Source organism: Malaclemys terrapin, chromosome 9, assembly GCF_027887155.1.
Source record: "Malaclemys terrapin pileata isolate rMalTer1 chromosome 9, rMalTer1.hap1, whole genome shotgun sequence".
NCBI lineage: Eukaryota > Metazoa > Chordata > Testudines > Emydidae > Malaclemys > Malaclemys terrapin.
The window spans coordinates 70,139,823-70,156,346 of record NC_071513.1 but is presented as its reverse complement, the minus strand read 5'-3'; the positions used below and the strand labels follow the sequence as shown (position 1 = coordinate 70,156,346).

Below are 16,524 nucleotides of genomic sequence, written 5' to 3'. Positions count from 1 at the left end.
GCTTGTAAATATTACAATTCTCAGTGGCATGTTGTGAACTACAAATATGAAAAGTATTCAGGAGATTTTCGACATTTACCACAGTAAGAACTTCACTAGTTCTCCATTTTCTTCTCCCAGTTTGGTACTGTTTCGCTGAGTCATGTCAATATTTCCACTTTCCCCCATCCCGTACCTGCTCCCTATTTGTTTTACCATAAACATACTGGGCCACATTTAAAAAAAAAAAAAAAAAAGCAGAGACAAAGATCCCTGAGCAAACACCTTCACATATCTACTAACCACTTTTAATGTAAATTCAAATCAAATGACTACTCTTGTATTATTAATATTTGTATATGCAAAGTACTGATTAGTACAGACAAATCCGGCTTTTTACTGTTATTAAAAAAAACATAAATGTCATAACTATTTTACCTGGGCCTAATTCTCCTGTCAGTTACAGTGCTGTAAAACTGAAGTTACTTCATTGATTACTTTGTTACTCTTGGTTTACAACACAGTAAATGAGCTCAAAATGTGGCCCAATACATATAACGAGTGTATGTGCACACACACAAACACTTTTCATGCTTCCAGTGGTGGTCTACTTTTTCAATCTTTGGTCATTGTGTGAATAATGAACTTTTCCATGAGATGTAGGTTACAAAATAAATTCATGATTTCATTATAACCATTCTCATAAAACAAACTGACATTCTGCAGCCATTGGGCATGATTCTCTTCTCGTTTACACTGATGGAAATCAGGAGTATTTCTGTTGAGGTCAATGGAGTAAGAACAGTGTAAAAGTCATGTAAAATGAGAGGACAATCATGCTCCTTGACTTAAGGGATAAGAAATGAAAGTCTTTGGGCCAAATTCTTCATCTTCTAGGTATAATACATGTGCAGTTGTTCCCAATACCATGTTTTCCCAACAAACAGCTTATGCTTTAAATTAGGGATCATTATAGTGAGCAACAAATTAAATTACAGAATACTGAAATGAACATTAACTCCATCTTTCAGAGAATTTGAGGCATTAAAATTGCGGTACTGCATTCTTGTAAAAAAGATTATAAAAAAAGCAAGAAATAGCAAACAGGAATTGATTCTCTGGACGCTGACTGGATTAAGGATGAGAGGTGGTACAAACTGAGTCCATTCTTGTAGCAATGTTAAGATTGTCTCTTACAGTCTTCTTCAGATGCTCTGCACACAAAGTCATGTACTATAAGCCTTCCTTTGTATCCACAATTCCTCTCTTGTTTATTAATCTTACTATGAACAGAGAGTGTGTTAATCCTAGAGGCAAAGGAGAAGAGTGACACTAATTAGAGTTCTTAGATGTAGTTGTGTTTAGGTAACTTTTTACTCTGCGGGACAGTTTGTATGATGGTCTGTCTGCTCAGGAGAGGAAATTGAAAATGCAACATTTTGCAGTCCAAGTTTGCAAGTACTGTTCCTCTTATGAAATGTGCAACATGCTGAACTGTTTCTTATATGGAGTTTGCATTATTCTACATGAAACTAATTTGTAGTCAGTATGTACATTGTCTTCCATGGAGTTATGTTAGTCTATTGACACTGCTTGCAGCAGTTCTCTATTTTTCACATCCACTTGGGATATTATGGGGTCTTCTTGTCTTGTTTCCATATAATGGGTTATTGTCAAAATCAGAACATTTTGCTTATATTACAGAGTATAATGACTGGGAGAGATTTCAGTGTACAGTCTTTTGAATCTCTAAAGAAAATTTACATCAGCTCTGTCCAAACATTGCCCGACGGATAGGTCCACTGGCATTTGGACAAGAGAATTAACCTAATTTGCACCGAATGAGGCCAATTGCAGACAGACTTTTTTTGTTTTTTTTTGTTTTGTTTTGTTTTTTTAGTACAGAGGTACAAACCACAAAACATCATGCCAAACATTGCTCCAACTTGATCTGAACAGCATCTGCTTATATCATGTTAGAGCATCGCATACTGTGACCCTTGTAGGCTGCACCTCTATGTTAACAATAAGGGTAGCCTCAAGTTGTCTCACATTTAGCCATCAGCCATAGTTTTGAGCATTTTTCATAGAGCTCCCATCACACTGCACTCTGCATTTACCCTAAGCATTTACACCCAGACCCCCCAACCAGCTGCACCTCCATCCCCATCCCAATAAGGCCCACTCCCCCAGCACCTGTCCCCCTCGAGCCCTACACACACAGACTCCCCCCGCTGAGCCCCAAACACCTTCACCTGGGCCCCCCTGCAGAGTTCCATTTCCCCCACACCTGGAACCCCCCAGCGAGCCCCTGTGCATCCAAATACCCCTCACACCAGACTCCTCCCCCCCCCAACAAGCCACCCGCAGTGAGATAGCCCCACACAGAAACCGCTCACCTCCACACTTGGATTCTGCCAGGCTGAGCCTGCCTGCTCACACCTGGTGTGCCTGGCATGGAAGGGCGGGACCCCAGGGTGTTTCTGGGGCAGGCCTGGCCCTTGCACTGTGTCAGGGTCGGGTGCAGCCTCACTGCCGAGTCTGTGTCCCGGGGGTGAGGCTGCAGGGTGATCTTCTACCTCAGTACAACTAGTGGCCTGTGTTCCCCACTGCCATGCTGGAGCTTCCACATTTATTTATTGACAAAATTTGCAGCATTTTAAAATATTGTGTGCGGAATTTTAATTTTTTGGCACAGAAATCCCTCAGGAGTATATAATGGGTACTAACACTTCCCTGTCTCTCCTGACGCATCTGAAGATTGCATTAGCCTTTTTTATGGCCGCATCACATTGGTGCCTCTCATTCCTCCTGTGATCGACCAATACACCCAGGTCTTTCTCCTGCTCTGTCATTTCCAATTGATATGTCCCTAGCTTATAGCAAAATTCTTGTTATTAGTCCCTAAGTGCATGATTTTGCACTATTAAATTTCATCCCATTTCTATTACTCCTGTTTTCAAGATCATCCAGATCTTCTTGTATGGTATTTTGGTAATCCTCCTTATTGGCAATACCTCGCAACATTGTGCAAATTTTATTAGCACTGTAGCAACGCAGGACTCACCCCTGCAGCGCCTCCTGCTGGTCGTCCTTGGGAATTAGCTCTTCAACCCAGGAGCGCCCTCTGCAGGCTGGTGATCCACTTGCCGTTGGCCCCCGTGTCCCTCCCAGGACCCCGATGCCCTTATCTCAGGGTTCTGCCTCCTGCAGTACCCCACAGTCTTACTGGGTTTCCCCACCCCCTATTCCCACGTCGCCTCAGTTGTGGCTACTGCCAGTCTCTGTTCCCCCCCGTGCCCTGGGGTGGACTGCAGTCTATCAGCCAATCATCACAGGCATCAAGGAGTTTGAACTGGCTGTCCCTCTGCAAACCCAATACATAGGAGGCCTAGAACTAGGCCCTGCAGCCTGGGGAGTTGCTGGCCTAGGGCTTCTCAGCTCCTAAGGCCTTTCCCCAGTCCTGCCTCCCTCTAGGTCCCCTGGAAGAGTTCCCCCAGCAGCCAGGCCTGTCTCCCCTCTAGGTTCCCTGGGTGAGTTCCCTAGCAGCCAGGCCTGTCTCCCTCTCAAGTCAGAGTGAGACTGCCCCCTCTAGCTTCCCTGGCCTTCTTATAAGGCCCAGTGGCTTAGTTTGGGGCATGGCCCCAGCCGCAGCCACTTTCCCCCCAATCAGCCGGGGTTTTACTCCCTTGCCCAGCCCCAGCCCTCTGCAGGGCTTTTCCAACCCCTTTCGGGCTGGAGCGGGTGTTCACCCCGCTACAAGCACGCTCCCACTTTTTGTGCCAAGGTCATTAAGATGTTAAATAAGATTGGTCCCAAAACCAATTGCACTAGTAACTTCCTTACAGCCTGAGAGTCCGTCCCCCCCCTTCAAAATAGGAACTATATTAACAATTCTTGAGTCATAGGGTATGGCCCCAAAGTTTACAGATTAAGTAAAATTCTTGCTATTGGGTTTGCAATTTCATGTGCCACTTCCTTTAATATATTTGGATGGAAATCCAGGCCCTCCATATTGGAGTGTGGCTTCCATCTTGGATGTGGTAATTTCTGCTTCCTCATTAGCTACCCTGTCACTATCCCTTAGTCCAGGGGCGGGCAAACTTTCTGGCCTGAGGGCCGCATCGGGTTTCCGAAACTGTGCCTCCCCAAACAGCCAGGTGTGGCCCAGACCCCGCCCTCTATCCGACCCCCCCTGCTTCTCGCCCCCTGATGCCCTCCCCCCCGGGACTCCTGCCCCTCCAACCCCCCCGTTCCCTAACCCCCCTCCCCGGGACGACGGCCTCCCCAGGACTCCTGCCCCATCCACCCCCCTGCTCTCTGTCCCCCCAACCCCAAACTGCCCCCCGCCGCCCCATCCAACCCCCCCCTTCTTCCTGACTGCCCCCCTGGGACCTCTGCCCCCATTCAACCACCCCTTTTCCCTGTCCCCTGACTGCCCCCAGAACCCCCACCCCGACTGCCCCCGCCGTCCCATCCAACCCCGCCTCTCCTTTCTAACTGCCCCTCCGGGACCCCTGACCTCTGACCGCCCCGCCCCCTGACCACCACCCCGATCTCCCCTGCCCTCTATCCACCCCCCGCCCCTGCTCCCTGCCCCCTTACCAGGCTGCCTGGAGCTACAGCAGCGCCTCCCAGAGCACCAAGACAGGCAGCTGTGCCGCCCGGCTGGAGCCAGCCACGCCTCAACACCGCACCAGGTGCAGCTGTGCTGCCCTGGGAGCTTGCAGCCCCGCTGTCAGAGCATTGTGCCAGCGGCGCGGTGCACTGAGACTGCAGGGAATGGAAAACAGCAGGGGAGGGGCCCGGGGCGAGCCTATCAGGCCAGGAGCTCAGGGGCCAGGCAGGAGGGTCCCGCGGGCCGGATGTGGCGCGCAGGCTGTAGTTTGCCCACCTCTGCCTTAGCCCCTCATTACCCTTATTAAAAATTGAGGCAAAGTATTTGTTGAGGTGTTGGATCAAGCCTAGATTATCTTTAATGTCCACCCTTTCCTCAGTGTTTAGTGATCCCTCTTTTTCCCTTGTTTTCTTGTTGTTTACAGAATCTTTTACTATTGTTTTCATTTCCTTTGCAAGGTCCAACTCTGCTTGGCTTTTTCCCTACACTTTCTGAGCTCCAACAGGTAGTTTTCCTTGCTGATTCATCCCATCTTCCATTCCTTGTAGGCTTTCTGCTTTCTCTTAATCACCTGTTTGAGATACTTGCTCATCCAGGTTGGTCTGCAACTCTTCCCTACATTTTTTTCCCCTTTGCTTGGGACGCAGGCTTCAGATAGTTTCTGCAACTTTGACTTTAGTAATTCCAAGCCTCCTCCACATTCAGATCCTTTAGTTCTTCAGTCCAGTCCACTTTCCTAACTAATTCCCTTAATTTTTTTAAGTTTGCCTTTTTGAAATCAAGGACCCTACTTGTAGATCTGTTTTTGTTTATCCTTTCATTTAATTTAAACTGAATTAGCTCATGATCACTCGAATCAAAATTGTCCCCTACAACCAGTTCTTCTATGAGGTCCTCACTTCCCTCAGGGCAGTTTATGTCATTTCACACACTCATGCATGATATAGATTGATAGCTGCATAGGGAAGCACTTTTCAACAGGCTGAAAACTTCCCTGTTCTGAAAATAGCACTTTCTACTGGGAAGTGGTTGCAATTTGGTGATACAATGCCTGGAGTAGAAACTTGGGGCAAATTCATCCCTAGTGAACTTCCCCTGAATTCAGTATGTTACACTGGGGATTAATTCAGCCCCCTGAGTATGAAATGACATTACGTAAAACACTAATTTTCCTCTGGATATGTTCCTTCTTTGAGGCTTTTTGCAGACCTTTCCACCAGCTAAACTGTACGGTGCTTTGATGTCTGTTCCCTCACTACCTCTTTTTGTACAACTGTGCATATTCTGCTCTATTATGCTTTTTTTCTTAGTGAGCATGGAGGAAACATGTTACTGACTTTACTATCTGGTGCAGATGGGGGCAGGGCCCCACCTTCTTTGGGTTACATGGTTCTAGCATGGCATAGCCTTTACATCCACTCAGGGCTGGCCTGTGTTGGCAGGAGCATTCATAAAGCTTCCCGAAGAGCTGGGGGAAGGTCACTCACAGCAGCAGTTACTCCTGCTGTACACACACCCTGTTCCACAATAACAAGCAGGGCCACAGCAACTGACATGCCCCTTGCCTAACTCCACTGTCGACTGTAGGAATTGGGCAGAAGCTTAAGAATTTTATCTAAAGATGTAACAGTACAGGAATCCTTTTGATCTCTTGGTTCTTTCTCAAAAGAAAAAAAATCAAATAATTATTACTTAGTTCAATAAGTAAATAACCTGTCCTGTTAGTACATCAGATTCTAAAGGGAATATGTATTAGCTAGAACCAATGTGTCTGAATCTTGCTAGCCATTTGCATTTGAGAAAGCTCTTTAGTCAAATTGGTACCCATATTTCTCTAAGAACATTTAATGGTAAATTTTCAGGACTGAACAGCATATTGAACTCAGAACTCCTGTGAGTAAGAGTGGGAGTTGTTTAATAAGGTGCTGAGAGTATTTCTTAAGAGACCTGCAAGGCATTTGAAAAAAATTAGGCTTCTGCTTTCCCTCTTCCCCCATCTAGCTTTATAATGTACAAAAGCTTGAAAGCTTTGTTTATTTTGGTTTTAGAGCGTGATTGTTACTTTAGAAATATTAGGAAGGTTGAATCTGGTCTTCCCTGATTAGAATGGATAACCTCCTGGACATCTCAGGGATGTTTATTCAGAATACTAACACCTTATTTAGGGTTACCATACGTCCGGATTTCCCCGGACATGTCCGGCTTTTTGGTCCCCAAATCCCCATCCGGGGGGAAATCCCAAAAAGCCGGACATGTCCAGGGAAATAGGGAGGCTAGGATCTCCGAATTTGTGTGTGTGGGTCGCCCGCTGTGACATCATCTCGGTGCGACACTCGGCTCCTGCCCAGGGCATGCTGGGGGCTGTAGTCCGGCCGGGCCTCACGCTCCAGGGAGAGCAGGGAGAGGGGAGTGGCTGAGAACTACAACTCCCAGCGGCCCCTGCGACGCGACCAACCTGCCCCTGTGAGGCAGCAAGCTGTCAGGGGAGGGAGGGCGCGGGCCCCTGTCTTTTGGGTGAGGGGTGTCTCTGGGCGCCGCTCGACAGCCATCGCAGGGCTGGGACGCGCCCCCGGGGCGGTTGTGGACGCCAGCGCATTGCGGGGAGCCGGCACTGTCCGGATTTGCATCCCCCTGGGGCTGGAGCTGTGCCCTGGGCACCAGTCACGTAGGGTTACCATACGTCCGTTTTTTCCCGGACATGTCTGGCTTTTCGGCACTCAAACCCCCGTCCGGAGGGAATTGCCAAAAAGCCAAACATGTCCGGGAAAAATACCGGCCGGGCACTTCCTCTCCTGTGGCTGCTCTGCTCCTCCCCTCTCAGACTTCGGCTCTGTTTAAGAGCCAAGCTGCCTGAGCGCTACCGGCTTCGGGCAACCCCCTTGCCTCCGGACCCCAGCCGCCGGCCGGGCACTTCCCTTCCCGGGCTCCAGCTGCTCTGCTCCGGCAGCACAGGGTCCAGAGGCAAGGGGGCTGCCCGAAGCCGGAGCACTCGGGCAGCTCGGCTCTTAAACAGAGCCGAAGAGTCAGGGGAGGAGCACAGCAGCCGGAGCCCGGGAGGGAAAGTGCCCGGACGGGGGCGCAGGGTCCGGAGGCATGGGGGCTACCCGAAGCCCGAGCGCTACCGGCTTCACAGGTTTGCCGGGCAGCCTCCAGACCCTGCGCCCCCGGCTGGGTGCTTCCCCTCCCGGGCTCCAGCTGTGCTGGGGAAGTGCCGGACGGGGGCGCAGGGTCTGGAGGCTGCCTGGCAAACTGTGAAGCTGGTAGCGCTTGGGCAGCCCTTTTGGCGTGGCTGGGAGGGAGGAGGGGGAGTTAGGGCGGGGACTTTGGGGAATGGGCAGAGTAGGGGCGGAGTTGGGACGGGGCCAGGGCCCCATGGAGTGTCCTCTTTTTTTATTTTTTAAATATGGTAACCCTAACCTTATTTGACAGGTGTTGAATCTTTATTCAAAGTGTTAAATCTTTATTCAAAGTGTTAATTAGTCAATGAAGTCACATAGGTGTGAAAAAAAAAAAAGAGTTTTAAACAGTCTGATTAAAGAACACTCTTACTGTCTCAGTTGCTCCACTTTCACTCTTGGCTTTTGTGACGTTACCACTTCATTTATAATAGGCCATTCTAACCTCGACAGGAACTGGTTTGCTAATGTTAAAAACAAGCAGCAAATTGTTTTGTTTTGTTTCTTTTATTTTCCTTCACAGACCATGCTTAAAAATTGCACTACAGTTATTGCAAAAAGTCTTTCAAGTTATGTGAGGCAGGGATATGAGATATATGTTTGGGGGTAAAGTTAGCCCAGGCTGAGGACCTTAGGGAAGGAACTAACTAATGGATATGTTATTCCTGAACTTTTACTTGAGTTTGGTCCTTTTAATATTTTGATTATTGTTGGCTTGTTTGTTTGTTTTTAAGTCTGTTTCAAGTTCCATGTTTAGTATTTTGTGGTGGGGGTTAAATGGCTCAGTAATAGTGTGGATTCTATAAATACATTTTTCTTTATACTAATAATGGGGCTTGATGTGACCATTTTAATAGTTTGCCTCTTAATGGTCAAAGAGGTTTCCAAGGTGATGACCTTTAACCTTGGACAAGTTTAAAACAATTTAAATGTGTCCATTTGCTGGCAACAAACATTTAAATTACTTTGTTTTCGAATTAAAAACATCCATCAAGGTGTATTGTGTGGTTGGCTGACTGTTTTTTAGGGCTTGATCCTGCAAGGTGCTGAGTTATCTGGCTCTCAGTGGGACAACTCATGTGCGTAGTTAAGTGCATGCATAAGTGATTAGCCTGATCAGAGCCAGAGTGCTTAGCCCCTTAGAGAACTGAATTCTTTCATGGCACTCATCAATAAGATGTCTGAGCACCTTCCATATTCTAAAGGCAAATACATGAAGCATCATTGCAACTTTGAGTGTGGAGAAGTCATAATATTTGGAGGGAAATGTATTGAGATTGGATGTGGTGAAAAAAAATCAAATATTGAACGTTTCAGATGAAAGAAGGATAATTGTTTTCACAAAAATGGTAGTGAAGCAGTTGATCCACTCTTTCCACCAGCTCTAGCTGGGATGCTTCTTTTGGGAGGGGGAGTGATCCAAAATCCTTGATGATTTGGGGTTCTGACTGTGCTTACCGGTTATAAAGCAAAGATCAGAGGGATTTCAACTAGGGATAAAAAGGACTACACTTTCAAAAGATGTTTTTTACAGAAGCTCAGAGCAGTCCAGCATTAGATATATTTGAAGGTGTCCTGGAAGGTTAGCATCCTCAAAAGAGCAGTCACATTAAAAAGAATACCCTCTTCCAGTTATGAAGTTGAACATTAATAAACCTTTTTTCCTACCCTAGAAATGAATATAGACCAGAGAAATTGCCTTCACATTCCTTTGAAATTGATCATGAAGATGTTGATAAAGATGAAGTAAGCATATTGATTTTTTTTCCCCACTGCTGAGTTATTTATCCGTTTAACATCAAATAAGTAATGATAACAGAGTCTCATTATCTTCTGTGGAATGTTTCATATATTGGCTAACTCTGTATTTAATGAAACAGCTTTGTCTCTTATGTCATCATGTGCCCAGCAGGAGAATTAATAAAGTATTTTTGAAAGGAATGTGAAGATTGTATTGTTAAGAGAAAGCAGATATTCAAATGCATCATTCCCTTTGGTCTTAAACTCACAAAAGCAAGTCAATGCAACACTAATGATGTCTTTTATACAGGATACCACATCCCACTCGTCTTCAAAAGGTGGCGGCGGTGGTGGAGGATTTGGAACAGGAATTTTCAAGTCTGGCTGGCTTTATAAAGGGAATTTTAACAGTACTGTAAACAATAGCATTACTGTTCGGGTAAGGGGACATCGTTATTCTTTCTTTGTTCTGTTTGGCTTTAATCCTCCACACACTCCACCCACCCACCCCCAGCAGGGGTGCTGATGTTTTCAATTGTCATTTAGCTGTTTTCATCTCAAATTAGGTTTGTTTAAATTGCATTAAATGATAGTAAAGTGGATGTTACTATTGTCTGCAGAGTAGCACAGTTGAAATGCAGTTAGCAATGGTGTATTGTTTAAACTCTTTGAATAAAATATCTATGAAAACAATTTGCAGTACAGCAATTGTGTTTTTGTTTTCACTATAGTCATTCAAAAAGCGCTACTTCCAGTTGACACAATTGTCGGATAACTCATACATTATGAATTTTTACAAGGATGAGAAAATATCAAAGGAACCAAAGGGATGTATATTTTTGGATTCCTGTACGGGGGTTGTGCAGGTAAGTCATTTCATTCTATTATTTTGGAATGACGTTGTGGGCCCAATCCTCAGCTTACGTAAATGTTTGTAAACTCAGTTATCTTTAGTGGAACACTCTTAATGGACCTGGCTTTATATCATTAAGTACAAATTTTATTGGAGAGAATTGAATGTAAAAAAAAAAAGCAAATGAGAATGATGCAGGTCAACTATGAGAACATATATATATATATATATATAAAGTCTGATACTGGCCTCATTTTCATTTGTAACTCCATCGATTCCAGAGAGTTACTCTTGATTCACACCAGTATAGAAGGACAGAAATAAAACCAGGATGTTTTGTATAGAAATAGGAGGATTACAAGCAGACATGGATACACATAAATGAACGAAACTGCTCTGGTCCTGCAGTAGGATCTATGTGGGAAGACATTTACAGCTATGCAGAATCCCACTGACTGCAATAAACTCCACACTAGCATGAGGCATTGCCTGTGTGGATGCCACTGAAGGATCTGGGACTAACATTCTGATAAGTACTGAGATAATGGAGGATCTTAAAGAGGGCAGGCATGCTAAAGCCTGCCTTAGTCCTAGGACTGATCTACACTGGGGGGGGGGAGGGGGGAAAATCGATCCAAGATATGCAACTTCGCATAGCTGAAGTCGAAGTATCTTGGATTGAATTACCTGGGGTCCAGACGGCGCGGGATCGATGGCCGCGGCTCCCCCGTTGACTGCGCTACCGCCGCTCGCTCTGGTGGAGTTCCGGAGTCAACGGTGAGTGCGTTCAGGGATCGATATATCGCATCTTAACGAGACGCGCTATATCGATCCCGGATAAATCGATTGCTACCCGCCGACATGGCGGGTAGTGAAGACGTACCCCTAGACTGATATCTTGGTAATACATTTGCACTGAAAATCTGTGGTTGTATTTCTGAAGGTTAAGTCTTTAAAATCTACTTTTGTCGCCAACTACTTTTTCCTGTGTTTCAATCTGATTTCTTTTTCTTGACAAGAAGCAGTTTCTGATAAGAAACTGCCCTGGTTGATCTAGCACATCATGCTGCCCTGTAGAGGGATTTGAGTTTGGCACATATTTCTGGTCGATTACTCCTGAATCAGGAAAGGCTGGGAATGTTTCAAAGGCAGCTCAGCTTCTGGAGTAGAGTGCAGTACAGCTTCAGTTTGGAGTTGCTCTGAAACAAACCTTTCCGGCTGACTCACTGAGGTCCTTGACCACCTTGAGCTCTTCGTGGTTGGAAGGATAGGTTGTTTTGATACAGGGCCTTTGAAGTGGGAAAGAATGGCAGAAAGTGGATGGAATTCACCCTGATGACAAATGCCAGCTCAAAGTTCCATATAGCACTTCAGCCCACATAGTTGCACCAGCTGTGCAGATGGCTGTCACGTGTGGGACTCACCCCTGCGGTGCCTCCTGCTGGTCGTCTCAGGAATTAGCACTTTCTTAGTCTTGGGGTGCCCTCTTCAGGCCGGTGTTCCGCTGCTGCTGGCTCCCGTGTCCCTCCCAGGACCCCGGTGCCCTTTTGTCTGGGGTGCTGCCCCCTGGCAATACCCCCACACTCTGCCTCTGGGTCTCCCCTCTCTGGGGAACCCCCAACCCTCTAATCCCCACTTTGCCTCAGTCTGGGCTACTGCCAGTCATCACCAAGCCCCGCTCCCTGGGGCAGACTGCAGTGTAAAAGCCACTCATCATAAGCAAGGGGGTTCGGACCTGCTGCCTTCCTCTGCCTCCCAGTACCTCTGTTGGCCTAGGACCGGGCCCTGCAGCCTGGGGAGTTGCCAGCCTGGAGCTCCCCTGCTCCTCTGGCCTTTCCCCAGCCGTGCTTCACTCTAGTACCATCTCCCTCCTCTGCTAGAGGGAGACTCTGCCAGCTCAGGCTCACTGGCCTTTTATAGGGCCAGCTGTGCCCTGATTGGGGTGTGGCCCAGCTGTGGCTGCTTCCCCAGTCAGCCTAGTAGCTGCTTTCTCCCAGCCACAGCCCCCCCAGGGCTACTTTTAACCCATCCCGGGCAGGAGCGGGTGATCACCCCGCTACAATGGCTATCTGTTGTCCATGTGCAGTGCAGACTGGTTCTCTGTACCAGCCTGGCATAAGGCAGTATAAGGACAGGCATATAGAGACGTAATGAAATATGTCATTGTGAGACTCCAGTGACATGGAGGGGCAGCAGCCTTGCCAGCTGAGTCTAACACAGCGGTCCCTGATTGGGAATATGGGAATCCCTGTACATTTTATTGGTCTAAAGGCTTAGGCAGAAGGTCTTGAAGTGGATTTCAGTCTGAATGAGGGAATCCTGACAGATCCACCCCACTCCAGAAAAAAATATAAAACATCTATAGTTATAAATAAAACCAAATAAAGCATGAGGCCTTAAATGTATTGCAGCCTCTACATCGGCCTGCGAGTCCCCAGGCCAAGGACAACCGCTGCTACCCGGATATCAGAAGGCAGGCAAATTATCTCAGTCAAGTCTGAGTTACAGTCATGTAAACCCCAATCCCAGGTAGACATTGGTCAAAGGCAGTCAACTGCACTATCCGGGTCTGATGAGCTAGTGATGCAGGCTGAGTTCCATCGGAGGCACTGCAGTCAATAACACCAGGCTACCCTCCCCCTGCACCTATGTGTTGAGCAAGAAGAGAGAGAGAACAGTGCCCCTCATGAGAGCCTTCAGGGCAGATCCATAATGATTCAAACAACCTTTACGTTCCCGCCACAGTGAAAAATAAAAATGTTGCTACTCAAGAGTAAGCTAGTCATTCCCTGCTATAGCCAAGAGTATCAAATATACAATACAAAATTGCTAAATTTCTCAGTGCCCATACCAAGTAAGTGTGCAGGAGTGCACATACAAAGCACATCTTTCCACAGTTATTGCATTCTTTAGCAATTCTTGCAGTCATGTAAAGCTTGCTTTTATTACACACTGTGTGGGCAAAATGATTTGGCTATGTGTCTTTGAAGCTTGAGCCATTGAATACATCTGTGGAAAAGAATGAAACGTTCCTTGGGGGACAACATAATTGCTGGAGGAAAATGAAAGGTTACAGAAGAATATTGATATTTTGACATACCAAAAGCCAAAACCAGTCACTTTCATATAGCTTATTGTAGTAATGTAAAGCCTTTCACCTGTTGTTATTTCTGAAAGGATTAAAATAGAAGCTTTTTTAAATAAATAAATGGGGCCCAATATGCTGTCTACAGCGTGGATTTTTATCTCAGAGATCAAGATATATCAGGAATCTAACTGATGTTTTATTTTGAAGATGTGTGGTGAGAGAGTGCATTCAGAGCTGTTTAGTTACTGTCAATTACCAACTCTCTGTTATTAGGTGATGTTTTATATTCTTCATCTGTGCTTGTGAATTGGTGCTGCCCCATTGGTGGCATGAGTTTGCCAAGTGCCTCAATGTTTAGAAGGCTTAAGAAGGAATGCTTTGTTCCAGTTTGCTGTGACTGTGTGCTCTTCTTAGAGACAAGCCTCAATCAGAACTTCAGAGTTAGCCCCCAGTACCCATACCACCAAAATAGTTTTGGACTTGGGTCACATCCAAAATCAGAATGTGTCCCTTTTCCAGGTCCATTTCAGAGGCAGTCCATGATAGCAGAAATCACAAGAAGAGTGGATTTTAAGAGATGTCTGGCATTCTGGTCAAAATCTTAAAAGAACAGGGCAGGAGACTGAAACCTTTGAATTAGACCTGCATAATCTCCAGCTTCTGGCCACAGGCTCTGAGTTTCTGACTCTTGCCTACTCCCTCAATCACCAGCTTTTCTGTCAGCTGTCCAGAGCATTTGGTTATATCCCTAGATTTTTTTTTTTTTTGGTACGTCTTGTCCATCTTTGGAAGCCAGTCTCTCTAGCTGCAATTGATAGCCCAGGGCAATTGATAGCCTGGTGGGCGGCTGCAGCACAGGGAACTTAGGGGAGCTGATGGGGGGGCTGCCGGTCCACCCTGGTTACAAGCCCCCACCAGCTAGCTGCAACGGGCTGCTCTTCCTGCAAGCAGTGGACAAAGCAGGCGACTGCCAAACAATGTTAGAAGGGAGCATTGCACAACTTTAAACGAGTATGTTCCCTAATTGATCAGCAACGTGACAACGAAACAACGTTAACCGGGCCGACTTTAAGTGAGGAGTTACTGTACTCATGAGCTATCCACACTGCAGAAAGGAGGGAGTCTTAGGATGGCAGCAGTGCAACAGCACCAGGAAAATCATCAATCTTTGTTCCCCACCACCACTCACAGGCTAGGGGAATGGATGAAAAGGACAAAACCTGGTGTAAAGCTGCAGTAAGTGAGAAGGAGTGGGTACAATGAGTGTAAGTAATTATGCATTTCTAAGTTTGAGGGAGGCTCAGGTCCTGACTCTCCTCCCCCCTAAATTAGTTTCACACCACTGTAACCTCATTAACTGCTGTTAAGTAACTCCTGAGTAACTGAGGAGTTACTCTGAGGCTACGTCTTCACTACCCGCCTGAATTGGCGGGTAGAAATCGATCTCTCGGGAATCAAATTATCGCATCTCGTCGGGACGCGACAATCGATCCCCGAATCGACGCTTGTACTCCACCAGCGCAGGTAGGAGTAAGCGCCGTCGACAGGGGAGCCATGGAGGTCGATTTGCCACCGTCCTCACAGCGGGGTAAGTTGGCTCGGATACGTCGAATTCAGCTACGCTATTTGCGTATCTTAAATCGACCCCTCCCCCCATAGTGAGAACGTAGCCTGAGTAACTGAGAGGAGAATGAGGTTTTGAGCTGGTGTAGCATACATGTTGAAAAGGCCAGAGGTCAGTGAAAATACCATCTCTTAACTAAATTAGATTCACCTCTATAACAACCCTGCGATTTTAGGGGAATCATCCTGTAGGCATTGGGCTAAGCCTTGTATTTCACTGCTATCTCATCTTTGGTTTCCTATTTCTGAATCTGAGATTTCTTCCAGAAGGAAATATTACTGAAATTCAAGTGTTGAAGATATCTACATTTTAAGTCGCAGGCCAAATTTCTGTAGTGTAGGGGCAATAAAGAAGCAAATGGAGAAAGGAGGCATTTCTTTCTATTACTGGCTACAGAAGAAAATGTGTAGATATAGACTTGAATCAAGGACTTGCACTGGATTTCATCTGCCTGCCAGGACTTTGAAGTGCATATGGAAAAGTGGATAGTAATGTTTTCCTTCCTAATGTCTTTAAGATTCAGCATGTGAGTTCTATTGCTCTTTTAGATGAAGTCTGATAGTATTATATTATCTCATTTAAACATCTTAGCAGAGGCTGTAAAGGGAAGTGCATAGTACAGACAACAGATGCGTTCATTTTAATAATCTTTGTTTTCTCTTTCACAAAAGAAAATTGAAAGGTGATTTCTTCTCTATAGATCCCACATAACCTACTTACATGGATATTTAGTTTACCAGGACTGCACCTGTAGGAGGCAGCCTCTGGTGTGAGCAACTATTTGAAAGTATTACCAAGATTCTCAGTCCAGTTTTATTCATCCTTTAGGTAATGGCCTCTTCTTACTAAATGATGTCATTTACCTGGTTCCTTAAAACAGGCTTCACTGCTTTTAACTATTCGCTTATATGAATTTTAACTCCTACTGAGAATAGAGCACATATTTCAGATTTCATCTTGCTGGCATATGGTGCCAGGTGTCACTGTTCAGGGCAACTGCACCTGTATTTCACCTCAATGGTCCAGCAAGGGCACCTACTCTTAGGCTTCCAACTTTGCAGCTGTTGCCTCTCCCGGGTGGTGACCAACATCCCCCTCCCTTCTGCCCAGGATATTTCCAGGTAGCATAATTTCCTGTCTGTGCTGGGTTATCCAATAGAGGCAGGCTGCCCAAGCATACCTGCTTGCTTTCTCTTTAGAGACGGTTAACAGGTGTAATTGCTAAAATTATAAGTTACCACATAGCTCTTCCTATGCAAGCCTATTTTATCCTAAAAGTAAAAAACATTACAGAGACTACATATTAAAAACAATAAAAGAACCTGCACACATGCTAATCAGCTTACCATGGGTTAGCCCAACTCTAACATGGGTTCCAGCTGGAGCAGTTCTTCAAATCCCCACCCAAGGGGATTCCTTGTGGTAACAAGTTCATCACAGCTTCTG

At 46.0% G+C, this 16,524-nt stretch overlaps 1 protein-coding gene across 9 annotated transcripts in view; it reads left to right on the top strand.

Moving 5' to 3' along the window:
• The window catches only part of DOCK10 (dedicator of cytokinesis 10), a 228,050-nt gene that overhangs the window by 99,755 nt on the left and 111,771 nt on the right, over nt 1–16,524 (top strand). For all 9 annotated transcript variants that reach the window (XM_054040397.1, XM_054040400.1, XM_054040402.1 and 6 more), the window contains exons 4-7: nt 1–83; nt 9,447–9,519; nt 9,824–9,952; nt 10,245–10,379. In XM_054040397.1, the coding sequence (XP_053896372.1) occupies nt 1–83; nt 9,447–9,519; nt 9,824–9,952; nt 10,245–10,379 (420 nt within the window). The remainder of the gene's footprint in view (nt 84–9,446; nt 9,520–9,823; nt 9,953–10,244; nt 10,380–16,524) is intronic.